This window comes from Xyrauchen texanus, chromosome 10 (assembly GCF_025860055.1).
Source record: "Xyrauchen texanus isolate HMW12.3.18 chromosome 10, RBS_HiC_50CHRs, whole genome shotgun sequence".
In the NCBI taxonomy this organism is placed as follows: domain Eukaryota; kingdom Metazoa; phylum Chordata; class Actinopteri; order Cypriniformes; family Catostomidae; genus Xyrauchen; species Xyrauchen texanus.
Genome location: NC_068285.1, coordinates 30,944,568 through 30,959,701, shown reverse-complemented (window position 1 = coordinate 30,959,701; position 15,134 = coordinate 30,944,568). Strand labels below are relative to the sequence as shown.

The following is a 15,134-nucleotide window of genomic DNA, read 5'->3' as shown; positions in this document are numbered from 1 at the left end:
TATATATATATATACATTATTTGCAGTTCACTTAAATAGATGTGACAAATGTTTTTTGAAAGTACAAACATTTCACATATATATATATATATAAAAAGTTGATAATATATATATATACACACACATTATCACCATTATCAACTTTCATATATATATATATATATATATATATATATATATATATATACAGCTGGAGTTGCACTGACTGCCCTCTGCTGACTGCAAGTTGCATAAATATGAAGGTGGTACTTTCCATTGGTAGGGAAATTCCTTATTAAATTTACATACGACCAGGAGCCATGATGTGATTTTTTTAACACCTTTTATTTTTAATATAAACTGCACTTAATGAATGCGTTAAATCGACAGCCTTGTTTTGAACCTAGTTACTTTTTCATGAACACATTATTTGTCAACTACCCAAACAGACTAATGTAGTGATACTAATTACATGCTTTTCTTTCAATTATATGTTTTGAACTTTTAGTTTATTATGAATAAAAACTGACTTTGCAAGATTGTGGAATGCCATAGGAGTCTGGCTCAGCAGTGTGGATGGTTTTTGGTGGGAAAGGATGTGAGTGGGTTTAAATATTTGTACATAAACACAGACACACAACTGCAGAAGAGAGATGATGGAACACCACCCTTCCCTAACCCCATCCGCTCCATCTAACCACCAAATATACACAGAGTCCAGTACAAACACACTGACACTCTGAGAAGCATGGGCGACCATACACACATGGCACAAACAATGGTGCCTCTATTCACTTGAGGGAGCCCATTTTTTTAAACTCCTGAATGACTAGATACAAATCTTATATAAAAGCACAGTGTTCAAAACCCTAAACACACAAAAGGGCTGTCCCCTTTTGAAGATTTAATGGGGTGTGTCATTATCTCTTCTGCCTGTAATTACTTTGTCATTTCCTGTTAACTGTGGCATTCCTGCACACGCACACACACCACACATACTTCAGTAATAAACAGACAGTTTACTGCAAGCATTATTTTAATACAAAAGAGAACAAAATGATTTATAATCATAACTTCTTTACTTTTACACAATTGCACCCCTCTGTCTGTCAGTCATGTCAAAAGAGTAACACAATCAAAAGGTGGATCCTTTAATATCCCATGTCCCCTCCCACTGACAATAAATAAATAAAAATCACCTTTCTTCAGGTATTTATATACTTCAGTTTGTCAAAGACAAGATTCAAAGCGCTGTTTTATGAGGACTACACGAGTGTCCTCATTCTCCATTATTCAGGGTGCTTCAGTCACAAAAGAAAAAGTGGGAACACACATTTGATGTCACCTAAGTTTGTAGTCGCTGGCAAAAAGGCCACCATTGGAATCAGTAAGCTTCCTGTTCAGTTAATGATCATTTTCAAATAATTTCTTCACATCAGAAGCAGATGTTTTCTTAGTACAAAAACAAAAGTGATTCTGGTTGTATTAATACTAGTCATTCTCAGGTTGATATGATATTGCAATCACAAATACACAGTTTCTTACTCTAGAAATGAAAAACAACATCAGGATTATAAATTAACTATGAAACATTCACAATTGTAATAATGTTTTGCAAACTGTGGAAAAAGCTCTGTAACATGATATCTGTAACAAAATGCGTGAAACTGAAATGGCAACTAGAAATGTACGCGTGGCTGCATGGACACAGCGGAAAAGACGTTTGGTGCGAGCATGTGAAATGGATCTGCTGTGCGCTATAGGAGTCCAATACAAGGATCTTTTGTGACATCAGAAAGAGACCCCTGAAGGATCTAGTATTCTTGGTCACAAGGCTGAGAATCTCGACTCTGTAGGAAGGCTAGAGATATGTATAATCCATTTCCTCTCCTTATTACATGTTAATTTACCATGAAAGAAACTTTCACACGTACATACACACACAAATGAACAGAATTCAAAAATGTCCCATGTGCTGAGGAAAAGGTCTCTTTTTTTAATTTTTCCTTGGATTTTCAGTGGCAAACACTCTTGGGAAAGTGGTCTGCATACATGAGGAAGGGATGAGTTTTTTCAACCAAACAATCTCAAAAGTGGCAACCATGATGATGCATGTCTGTAATGGTGTGAATCGAGTCTCTGAGGTCTGGAGAGTGACTGGCGGTTGCATATTCATAGAGATTAAAACCCCTGGTGCAGAATTGATGTCCCTCTATTCGTTTACTGTTCCAAGTGAGCACTGAAGATGTGAATATGTCATGCAGCATTTTCACATCCCTATCACACAATCAAAAATTCAAATGTCATTTAGGACATGATGTATGACACAAATAAGGCAGCATTTATGGTAGGTATTCTCTTAGGGTGCTGTAGCAGTGTGCAGTCTCCCAGAGGAGAGCGCTAGAGAACTGACTAGACTGGGTTTTGGTTAGAGTCTGGTCCTGTCTCATCTACCCTAAATGTCTGAGCTGGTGGAGAGCACATTGATTGGCCAATGTGCATTAAGCAGGAAAGGGAGGGTAGATGTTCTCCTCTCCTGCTGGTTTATCACAACCACCTCAGAATTGGTCACACATAGGTATTATGGGGTGGAACTTCATTTTTTCCCCACTGGTGTTTTAGGGCTGGGGGTCTTTTTGGTGATGGTGGGGATTTTGGAGGGTTTGGCCTCAGGCCGGCGAGGGGTGTCTGAGGTATCAGAGCAAGCCGAATGTGTCTCCATGATTTCAGAGGTGTCTGAAGCATCACTGCCCCTTCGGCTGCTGGCTCGGCTTCCCGTACGACTACCTGCTCGACTGGTTGGGCCGCTCGTAGAGGACGGAGTGCGTTTAGTGTCTGGTGAAAGAAGAAGATGGTTAAAGGCTACTGTGATTACTTAAACTTTAAGCTAACATGCTTTAAGGTTTAAGAGTACGTAACACATCTGAAGGAAATCAGGACATAACACAAATTTAGAGGACAGTCACAAAAAACACAACACAAATCACTAATATTTGATACTAGCAGTGATGGGAGGTAACAAATAAAAATAGCAATTTGATTAACTATATTTTTCAGTAGTGTAGTAGAAGCAAAGCTGTTTTAAAAATAGTGTAGCTGTATTAAGCTGCTTTATCTAAAAATATTTTAATATTTCTTATATATATATATTTTGTTTGTCAACACATTTGTCAACACATTTGACATTTGTCAACATTTTACCAGAAGATCTACATTGACCCAAATGAATGTAAACAATCAGACATGAGAACATTCACATGAGTACAACACATTCACTATATATATATATATTCAATTTATAATGTTTATACATTTTATAATTTTAACCATATTGTCCTCTAGGACGAGTTCAAAAAAGTAGGTTTTTCGAATAAATCGAAATTGTAAAACATGGAAACTCAAAATGGCCATTTCATTGTGGGGCACTAGTGGATTCAGAACAGCTACAAATTTGTATTGTAGAATATACGGTTCCGTAGATATGAGAAAAAATGCAAATTAGCTAATTATACCACCACCATGTGGCTGATTGTCACAAAATGTTATATGCAGCTTTAAATTGACACACTGCGAATATGCCAATAAGAGTTATAAGGTGCTGAAATTTGATTGGCTTCTGACATTTTTGTTAATTTGTCGTATCAATTTTTTTAAGAATATGTAAGTATTTGAACCAAAGAAGATGCATATTTAATTTGAACTTTGTTGCTCAAACAGCTAAAAAAGTTATGAGTTGTTTTGTTGTAGCGCCCCATAGGGGCAGAATTGTACGAAACTTTTCTGACATCTTCTAAACGTCCTGTTGACTATGTGCACCAAGTGTGGTTACATTTGGAGTTTGCAATGAGTAGATATTGATCAATTGCTCAAATCGCAATAAACCATTCAAAGTACAGTTTCAAAGTATCTTTCCCAACACTGGACATTAGACAACATTTTAAAAGTCCCCCTTTTAGTAATTAATGAGTTGAAGTAGTGACCTAAGTGAAGAGGTACATGCTTTCATACCAGAGCGTCCTGGTTTAGCAGCGGTTGGTGTGGTTCCACCATTCTCACCAGTCAAGGAGCCTCGGCTGGAATGAAATGTTGGCCTCTTTAACTTGGACGTGGAGCCTCCCTATTAAAATTACAACAGGGCAAATATAACAATTATTAAGACACAGATAACATTTATTTTACACAGATATATGTGGGTGAATTTAGTTGAAAGTAACTGGACTGTGTTTTCCATTTGTTTTACAAATAGGAATCCAGACAAAACATCCAGATACTTTTGTCAACATTTTACCAGAAGATCTACATTGACCCAAATGAATGTAAACAATCAGACATGAGAACATTCACATGAGTACAACACATTCACTATGTTTTCAACTATTCTTTTGTCTGTTTTTGTACTGAGATTAGACTGTGAAAGATCTTACCATACACATGATAATACTGCACTTTGATATATTTTAGCAGTTATGCTTTAATTTTCTTTGGGCAAGCACTCAGACTAAAACAAGAACCCTGCTGACACCATCAGCAAGATTTTATATACTTTGCTCAAAGCAAACAATCTCTTCCTATTCTTACTAAATCTTAAAATAGTGAGTCATCTCCCACAATCCTTTCCATTGTGTGTTGTTTTGGTAGGATCTTTAAAATAGATTGCAGCTTATCTGTTGTCATTTGGAGGCCTCCGCTTTTAAAGATTTTATTGTTAGTGTGTTATAGGGCACTGGGGGAGGGCAGTGTGTTACAGTGTTTGTTAAGGGAGGGGAGAAGGGACAAAAAGACAAAGAACAAATAAAAATCTCACAGATGGCAATATGATTCCTAACAAGATCCCACCCCCCAAAAAAACCCAATGGAAACAAACAATCAGTGACAGAGAAACCATCCACCAAAAAGAAGACATGACAAACAATGCTGATTTCAAAGCACTTTAAGGTTTAGTGACAGAGTGATATACAGTAATTTGTCAATATTTGGCCATCTTGAGATTATTGGCATCAGCTGATAACCATGCCCGCTTGGTAGCTTAATAGATGTGGTAGATAATGCACTTGTTAAGTTCATCAAAGTGTAAATATTGAGTGAAACAAGTGTTATGGAAACACTTTACAATAAGGTTGTATTTGTTAACATTAGTTAACATTACCGGTAGTTAATATGAACTAACAATGAACAATACTCGAACAACTGCATTTTTATAAAATGACATTAACCAAAATTATTAAATCCTGTAACACTTTAAAATAATGCTGTATTCAATTATTTTCATAAATTAACATTAACAAAGACTACTAAATGCTGTAATTAATATTGTTCATTGTAAGTTCATGCTACCTAATGCATTAACTAATGTTAACAAATACAACCTAGTTCAGCAATTTTGGTTTCGTCTTATTTGCTATAATCGGCCATCGGCCATCTGCCAACCTAGTCTCAGGACAGTAGCTGGGGTATCATCCTTTGAAAATCCCATTTTCGGTCTACCACAGTAAAATACATTTTGTATGTACGGATACTTTGTTCAACACTTGTTTTAGGGATTTTTGGATGAAATGCTGGAATTTCATTCCAATTTAAGGATAAACCATGTACTTATTCTGCCTAATATTTTTTTCAAGATCTAAGATGAAAAATATCTTAATATTTAAACTTTAGATGACTGCATATAACACAAGCAATAATACACATTTAAGGATACATGAAAGTGAAATATACTGATCAGCCACAACATTAAAACCACTGAAAGGTGAAGTAAATAACATTGATCATATCGTTACATTGGCACCTGTCAAATGGTGTCAAATTATGTGTAGGAAGCTGGGAAAATGGGCAAGCGTAAGGATCTGAGCGACTTTTGACAAGGGTCAAATTGTGATGGCTAGACGACTGGGTCAGCGTATCTCCAAAACGGAAGGTCTTGTGGGGTGTTCCCGGTATGCAATGGTTAGTACCTACCAAAAGTGGTCCAAGGAAGGACAACGGGTGACCCGGCAACAAGGTCATGGGCTAATACCAAGACTCATTGATATGTGTGGGGAGCGAAGGCTAGCCTGTCTGTTCCGATCCAACAGAAGAGCTACTGTAGCACAAATTTCTGAAAAACTTAATGCTGGCCATGATAGAAAGGTGTCAGAACACGCAGTGCATCACAGCTTGCTGCGTATGGGTCTGCTTAGCCACAGACCGGTCAGAGTGACCATGATGACCCCTGTCCACTGCCGAAAGTTCCTACAATGGGCACGTGAGCATCAGAACTAGACAATGGAGCAAAGGAAGGAAGTGGTCTGGTCTGATGAATCATGGTTTCTTTTAGAACATAGGGATGGCTGGGTGCATGTGCATCGTTTAACAGGGGAAGAGAAGGCAGCAGGATGCACTATGGGAAGAAGGCAGGCCGTGTGATGCTCTGGGCAATTTTCTGCTGGGAAACATTGTGTCCTTCATCTAGATGTTACTTTGACATGTACCACCTAACTAAAATTGTTGCAGACCATGTACACCCCTTCAGGGCAACAGTATTCCCTGATTGAAGTGGCTACTTTCAGCAGGATAATGCGCCCTGCCACACTGCAAAAATAGTTCAGTTATGGTTTGAGGAACATGAAAGAGTTCAAGGTGTTGATTTGGCCTCCAAATTCCCCAGATCTCAATCCGATAGAGCATCTATGGGAGGTCCTGCACCAACAAGTCGATCCATGGAGGCCCCACCTCACAACTTACAGGACTTAAAAGATCTGCTGAACGTTTTACCAGATACCACAGGACACCTTCAGAGGTCTTGTGGAGTCCATGCCTCAATGAGTCTGATTTGTTTTGGTGGCACGAGGGGCAAATACGATGTGCAAATAGCACAGAAAGGCAGCATAAAAGTAATTCATACGACTCCAGTGGTTTAATCCATGTCTTCAGAAGAAATAGGATAGAAGTGGGTGAGAAATGGATCAATATTTAAGTCATTTTTTACTTCTTGATATCAGCAATTTCCTTGGCAATCATGATTTCAAGCTTGATTATATTCCCAGCCCTATCTAGCACTCTGCGAGCTCTACTAGTAAGTGCAATCAAGCTTGAAATCATGATAGTTCCTATAGACTGCAACTGCAAGATGTATACTGAAAAAGGAGTTACATTTTGGTCTGTTCTCACCCAAAACAGATTAGATCACTTCAGAAGACATGGATTAAGCCACTTATGGATTACTTTTATGCTGCCTTTATGTGCTTTTTATGAGCTTCAATGTTTTGGACCCTGTTGATTTGCATTGGACCTACAGAGCTGAGATATTCCTCTAAAATGTTGTTTGTGTTCAGCAGAAGAAAATAAGTCATACACATCTGGAATGGCATGAGGGTGAGTAAATGATTGAGCATTTTCATATTTGACTATCCCTTTAACTTTCTGAGGTTTTAAATTGATGATTTTACTTTGGGATTTCATGACCACTGGTGGGAAAATCAATGTAAAGAAAACGACAGATATGTGAGGTCAATCTTAATGTTATAAAAAGTAAAAGTTAACTTACTGTAATGATATGATGTGAAAGTGCATAAGAAAATATAAAATAGAATTCCAAATACTTTGTAGATATTTCCTATGCAGCTAGAGAAATGTATAAGACAGATGCAACCCTGAACATTTTCTAATGTCCTTTTCACATTATAGATTGTATCAATAGTTAGTTTCTGTTACATAATCAAGCCAGAGCATTAAGACATTTGGGTCTGAGATACTTCCATGACATTTATTAAGATATGTAGGATTACGTTAGTGATGGAGTTTAAGGGCTTTTCCCTATCATATCCCGAGACTTACCCTTGAGGAGGCTGTGGGCGTGGTGGGGGCGGAGGGCACAGAGGCGCAGCTGTGGGCACTGTGTGATGCTGATGAAGACGAACGGGTGGGTGACGCCGTGCGCGATGAAGGTTTGGATCGTCGACCCCGGGACCGGAAGGCTGCCAGACCCTGCGTGGCTCCTTCTGGAAGAATGAACTTTTCCCGAAGCTCCAGGTTGGTACGTCCACGAGCTGCAGAAGATGAGGGACAGGGGATGGGAGATAAGGAGAAATGAATTCATCTGATTGACCAGAAGGGACATTCATCGGGCTGATTCCTCTGGTCTACTGCTTGACTCAGACATAGGGATCATATATCCACTTTAAAAGCGGTCAGTGCACGTGTTGGACACAATGCAGGGGATTAACAGTGGAGTGAGTCGAAAAGCAAGCATCTCCAAACAAGAACTCACTGAAATAAAGCACAGCTTCCCTCAGTTCATCACGTAAACGAGTGCACACGCATAAACAGTATCAACAGACACCTGAGGGTCATGCCTAATTACACTTTTGGCAAACATAACACACTGAAAACCAACACAAACCTTTAAAGAGCAATAACAAACCAAACGCAGAAGCCCTTACACAACATACAGACCAGGGTAGCCAGCCAGAGAGAGAGAGAGAGAGAGAGAGAAAGAGAAAGAGAAAGAGAGAGAAAGAGAAAAGCGAAAGAGAGAGAGAGAGAAGAAGAAGAGAGGAGTGGACTGTGTGCAATAGCAGCAGTAGTTAATGTTAGAAGTCATCTGTTAAGCCTTAAAGATACAAGTGTTGGGGAATACTAGTATTAACACTACTCACAAAATTGCATTTTTCTGTTTTTGTGACACATTCAGTAGCAGTAGTACACATCACATTGCCTACATCTGGTGTGTTCTAGAGTGTTGCATTTTCATGACATTGAAAATCACAACATTTTAATTACATAGTTGGTTTATAAAGACTTTACACTTTTTAATACTCATGTAAGTTTTAGGTGTGATACTTTGACCTTTGAGTAGTAATATGCCAAAGTACCCATACTTTAAATAATTTGAGTATGGGTACTTATTTCTTTAATTACATGGCTCTTTGGAACACTTTGATTCTGAATGGTTAATCCAGCGACCTATTTAAATAAATAATAATAAACTAAAAATTTTAAGAATATATACAGTGTGTGTGTATATATAAAAGTCTTCTAAGACAAATGCTTCACAACAGCATTTGTCTTAAGATGGTTATTTATATCTTCAGCTTTAGTGTGTCAATAGGAAATATAAATGTTAGAGTCACAAACATTACTTTTGCAAATAGAAAAGATTAGAATAGAAGAACAGGGAGCACTACAACAGATGTCATGGCCCCCACAAATCCCCCCACTGAACATTGTGTTAGTCTGGGATTACATGAAGAGACAGAAGAAATTGAGAATAAATATATTCTCCAAGAAGCTTGGAACATCCTATCTGCCAACAACTAAGAAAAACTGTGTCCAGGTGTACATAGGAGAATTGGTGTTGTTTTAAAGGCAAAGGTTGTCACGTACAATATTGATTATGTTTTTTTATGTTTACAGGACTTTGTATGACATTAAGTAATAAATTAAAACTATTTATTTCATTATTTTTGAAGACATCCTCACTATGAAACATTTTTCACAAGTGCCTAAAACTTATGCACTGTACTGTCTGTCTGTCTATCTAGATGTTTACATACACTTAGATTGAAGTCATTAAAACACATTTTTTAACCACTCCACAGATTTCATATTAGCAAATTATAGTTCTGTTTCATTCCTACTGACCGCCAGAGGCAGTGTAAACACTATTGGATTATCACAGCAACAGCCAGATAGGTCCAGAGAATATACCAACAAAGTCACGTAGTGACGTATGCTGAGCCCTGGAGGGTTATAAACCACAGTCGCTCAGCACTCTGCCTATTTTGCCTTCTCTAATAATCTCCTCCCGGATCACGGTCATGACATATGCCCGTCGTTTTTGGGCATTCAACATCAGAGAGAGGCTCTCACGGACCTGTGACTGCACTGCAGTCTTTTACCTATGTCGGAACGGCGGCTCCGTCTTGCTGAATTAGACCCCAATTCAACGGTGAAACTCGGAGGAACTCGCACTCAGAAGCGCAGGGAGTCCGCGGCAGCCGGCACTCCCCTCCTATCTAAGAGGAGGGCCACATCGCAAAGTGATGAACATTCGTGTGTCGAATTTCTGTGCTTTCTGACGGTTTCTGTGCTTTCTTCAGAGATGGTGGAGCTGAAACGCCTGCTTCACTTGCTTCAGCCTGTCACATCTGAAATACCTGTGAAGATGACACAGGAGGATGAGAATGCTCAGTATCGTGGAGGTGGGGAAGAGTCTCTTGATTCCCCTTGTTTTTCACATCATTCTGACTTGGATGTGCTTTCTACGATTGCTTCGGATTCTTTTTTTTATGATCATGGGAATGCTGTGGATATCACGGCACAATCATCACCTCAGGATGTTTTCACTGGTTATCCAGCAGTGGAGGGATCTAGTGGGGGTCAGTTCAGTCATCTGGACAGGCCCAGCCCTCTTCTGATGATACTTTGGCTGTGCTTCGAATGGCAATTGCACATCTAGGACTTGATGAGTCAACTGTCCAATCTGCCCAAACCAATGTCTTTTTCAGGCAGGCCACAGCTGCGACTTTTTACCATGCCACCATGTAAAGACTTTGTGGCTGAATTTTCTAATGGTTCTGGTCCGCCTAAACGGCGGTCAAAGATTGCTCGGACGTTAGCATCTATGGTTGAAGCAGATTCCACTGGGGTGAGACATGCTTTGGTGGTGTTTCCTGACGAGGCTTTACGAGGGAATGTGCGATCTCCCAGTGTGCAATGTGGTCCACAGATTCATTGCTAAACAAGGCATACAAGTCTGTTGCCTACATAATTCGTGCAGAAAACACAATCTGTCAGTTACTTCTTGCTACCACCAATACTCTAGAACCAGCAAATGTTGATCCCTCGATTTCACAGTTTCTCCAAACGGCTCTTTTGGCAATGGGCCATGTAACACGCGAGCTGGGTAGTCTTGCAGCCACGATTTGGCATCCTGCCGCCAAGTGTGGCTTGCCCAAGTATGGCTACCTGAGGACTGTAAGAAAACCTTGAGAGATCCTCCATTCATTCCCGAGCATCTTTTTGGTCCTAATGTTCCGAACTGTTGGAAAAGAGGGTAAAGATGTCTGAGGCCACTTGTCAACTAACACAGGTTCAGCGCAACCCTACCTTTAGGATGCCAGTAGTTCAGACCCGACATCGCTATGCCACACAGGAGCAATGTTTCCGCCAACATGCTATACCTCAGTCACAGCCCCCTCAAAGGCCTCGTGTTACTGAGAATGCTAGAGTTTTTTGGCCACCTCATCAACATTTGCCAGGAGGACCCCGTTAGCGTCCCACCGCGACCACTAAAAGTCGAACACATAAAGCCTGAGACACTCAGACTGGCGGTCGACCATTTTTCAATAGAACAGATAGAGTACTGGAGGACCAACACAGCAGACCCTTGGGTTTTGACAACTTTGAGCAGGGAATATACTCTACAGTTTCGACACCGGCCTCCCAGATTTTCAAGAAATATTCCTACGGTTGTAAGAGATGCAGTTTGTTCAATGGCCCTCTCTCTGGAAATTCATTCACTGTTACAGAAGGGAGCCATAGAAAAAGTTAATCCCCTCGTTCAGGGAAACGGGTTCTATTCAACATATTTTCTTGTTCAGAAGAAGGACGGTGGTTTCCGCCCACTCGATTTGAGGCATCTGAATTTGTTCGTGAAGGTCCTTCCTTTTCAAATGCTGTGCACAGTCGACGTTCTTCAGTCTGTGGCAGCAGATGATTGGTTTGTAAGTGTCGACCTGAAAGATGAATACTTTCACATCCCAATTGCTGTTCATCAAAGAAAGTTTCTGCATTTCAGTTTCCTGAATCAAGCCTACCAGTTCAAGGTTCTACCTTTCAGTCCTTCCCTTGCTCTTCGCGTCTTCACAAGGTGTGTGAGCGCAGCTCTGTCTCCTCTTAGGATGAAAGGTATGCGTATTATGCCTTATATGGATGACTGGCTTCTTTGTGCCCCCACAAAACAGCAGAATGTGCAAAACTCCAGACTACTTTTGTAGCAGATGTGCAGAAGTTGGGTTTTGCTTCTGTGAATGTGAGAAAAAGAGCTGTCCGAGTCCATCACAGACCACTACGTTCATAGGAATAACCCTGAATTCCCGCCTAATGTCTGCCTCCCTGTCTCAGGAACATGTGACGAACATTCTGCAACTCTTGGCTCGGTTTCACCCTGGTGTGTCTTTGCAGTACCAAGTGGTCCCATGACTAATAAGGATGTTAACAGCTGCTACAGTGGTGATTCCCCTGGGTTTACTCCACCTCAAACCACTGCATACGTGCGTTGAGGCGGTGGAGACAGGTGGAGTTGCTAAAAACAGGAGTGCCCCTGGGTGTTGTTCCCTCTCATCAGGAGTTGGTCATGACCGATGCTGTTCATGGCTTTAAAGTATTTCATGCCAGCCCTGGCAGGCCGCCATGTTCTCGTTCGGTCCGACAATACCTCAAAAAGTGTTCCATCTGAACCACCAGGGTGGCATGAAATACGGCAGGTGTCTAAAGCTTACTCACGAGATTCTGACACGGTGCCAGCCATGACTCGCTTCAATGAGGGCAGCTCATATTTCAGGAGAATGCAACCAGACACCGGATGCTCTTTCCAGGGATCGAGTACATCCAGGAGAATGGAGACTTCATCGAGATGTTGTGCAGGAGATCTGGCTATGATTTGGAAGAGCAGAGGTGGATCTTTTTGCTTCGGAGATGACCACTCACAGTCGTCTATGGTTCGCAAGGACAGAAGTGTCCAGTCCCTTTGGCCAGGATGTCTCACGAATGGCCGAACTGCCTACTATATGCGTTCCCACCTATCCCTCTGTTATGGGAGGCATTACACAGGATCTCCCTGTGTAAGCAAAGAGTGCTACTCGTGGCCAGCCAGACCATGCTTTCCTTTGTTGCAGAGACTTCTATCAGGCAATCCATGGAAGCTTTCCTCCAGGAAGTACCTCCTCTCCCAGCTAGAGGCCAGCATCTGGCAAATGGATCCAGCTCGTCTGCAGCTTTGGGTCTGGCCATTGGGTTAAATATTTCTCTGGAACATTGTAATCCTGCAGTTATTCACATAATCTCCAATGCTAGGGCTTCTTCCACACGACAGATTTATGCTTCCCGTTGGAGGCTTAATTCTGCATGGTGTGAGAAGCAGGGGCTCGATCCTGTAACGTGTGACATTCCGAGCATCTTAAGCTTTCTTCAACATTTACTGGAAAGTGTATGTTGCTGAGATTTCTGCATCATGTTCTAATTGGGGGATCTTCTATTGGATCTCACAGTCTTGTCTGCAGTTTTCTGAAGGGTGCATGCTGTCTGAAGCCTGCTCGGAATCCTCACTGTCCCATTTGGGATTTGCCACTCGTGCTTGCATTCCTTTGCTCATCCCAGTTTGAGCCATTGCAAAGCATTGACATTAAATGGTTAACCTTGAAGACTGCTTTTTTGTTGGCTATTGCTTCTATGAAATGAGTCAGTGAGTTGCACGCACTGTCTGTTAGTGAATTGTACTTGCGTTGGTTGTTCCTACGACCAATCCATCTTTTCTTCCAATAGTCCTTCTTCCTCAGTTCATAAACTAGCGCAGTGAACTGGCCTCTTTTCACACTTCTTCAGGGTCTGATTCAAGTGCTCAACTGTTGTGTCCTGTATGTGCCTTGAAGTGTTATGTGGACACTACTGCTCAATTTAGACAGTCAGACCAGTTATTTGTCTGCTATGGTGGTGTGAAGATAGGTGCTGCAGTGTCGAAGCAGAGGTTGTCAAACTGGATAGTGGAAACTATTACACTGCCTTACAAGGCAGCAAGGTAACCATTGCCCAGGGGGCTAACTTGCCATTCCACTAGGGCCATCTCATCTTCATGGGCTGTTTTTAGAGGAGTTTCGTTTGTGGACATCAGCACTGCCACTATCTGGGCTTCTCCATGCAGGTTTGCCAGGTTTAATAAAGTCAACGTTGCTGCTCATCATGCCATGGGTTCTGCAGTTCTTCAGGAGCAGCCTTAATGTTTCATCTGGTTGGTGGCATTTCTCATGACTATGTTGGTAAGTGTCATCCAATAGTGTTTACACTGCCACTGGCAGTCAGAAGGAATGAAACAGAATGTTAGTTACACATTTAACTGTGTTCTGTGAATTCCGGATGACCACCAGTGTTCTTGGTCACTTGGAATGCGCAAGAAAGGCGTACCGAGGCAGAGTGCTGAGCGACTGTGGTTTATAACCCCCAGGGCTCAGCATACGTCACTGCGTGACTTTGTTGGTATATTCTCTCGACCTATCTGGCTGGCACTGCGATAATCCAATAGTGTTTACACTGCCTATGGCGGTCATCCGGAATTCACAGACCACAGTTACATGTGTAACTAACATTTTGACAAGTTGTTTAGGACTTTGTGCATGACATGAGTAATTTTTCCAACAATTGTTTACAGACAGATTGTTTTACATTTTATTTGACTATATCACAATTCCAGTGGGTCAGAAGTTTACATACACCAAGTTAACTGTGCCTTTAAGCAGCTTAGAAAATTCGCGAAAATTATGTCAAGCCTTTAGGCAATTAGCCAATTAGCTTAAGATGGAGTCAACTGGAGGTGTACCAGTGGATGTATTTTAAGCCCTACCTTCAAACTCAGTGCCTCTTTGCTTGACATAATGGGAAAATCAATAGAAATCAGCCAAGACGCATTCATCATACCACTCAGGAAGGAGACGCATTCTGTCTCTTAGAGATGAATGTAGTATGGGGCAAAAAGTGCAAATCAATACCAGAACAACAGCAAAGGACGTTGTGAAGATGCTGGAGGAAACAGGTAGACAAGCATCTATATCCACAGCAAAACGAATGAGTCAAAACATAACTTGGAAGGCTACTCGGCAAGGAAGAAGCCACTGTCCCGCCAAAAAAATAAATAAAGCCAGACTACAGTTTGCAAGTGCACATGGGGACAAAGATCTTACTTTCTGGAGAAATGTCCTCTGGTCTAATGAAACAAAAACGTAACTGTTTGGCCATAATGACCATCGTGATGTCTGGAGGAAAAAGAGTGAGGCTTGCAAGCCGAAGAACACCATCCAAACCGTGAAGCATGGTTGGACATTGACCCCAAGCATACCTCCAAATTAATGGGAAAATGGACAACAAAGGACAAGGTATTCATAGGTCTTCTTTCTTGCAAATGCTTT

The 15,134-nt window shown here is 41.0% G+C and overlaps 1 protein-coding gene across 1 annotated transcript in view; it reads right to left on the bottom strand.

Annotated features, from left to right (window-relative positions):
• Positions 1-323: 323 nt before the first annotated feature.
• The window catches only part of LOC127650088 (microtubule-actin cross-linking factor 1-like), a 118,189-nt gene continuing 103,378 nt past the window's right edge, over positions 324-15,134 (bottom strand). Inside the window, exons 89-91 of the mRNA XM_052135290.1 lie at positions 7,792-8,003; positions 3,988-4,096; positions 324-2,814 (exon numbers count right to left, since the gene is read on the bottom strand). Of these exons, the coding sequence (XP_051991250.1) occupies positions 2,576-2,814; positions 3,988-4,096; positions 7,792-8,003 (560 nt within the window). The 3' untranslated portion in view covers positions 324-2,575. The remainder of the gene's footprint in view (positions 2,815-3,987; positions 4,097-7,791; positions 8,004-15,134) is intronic.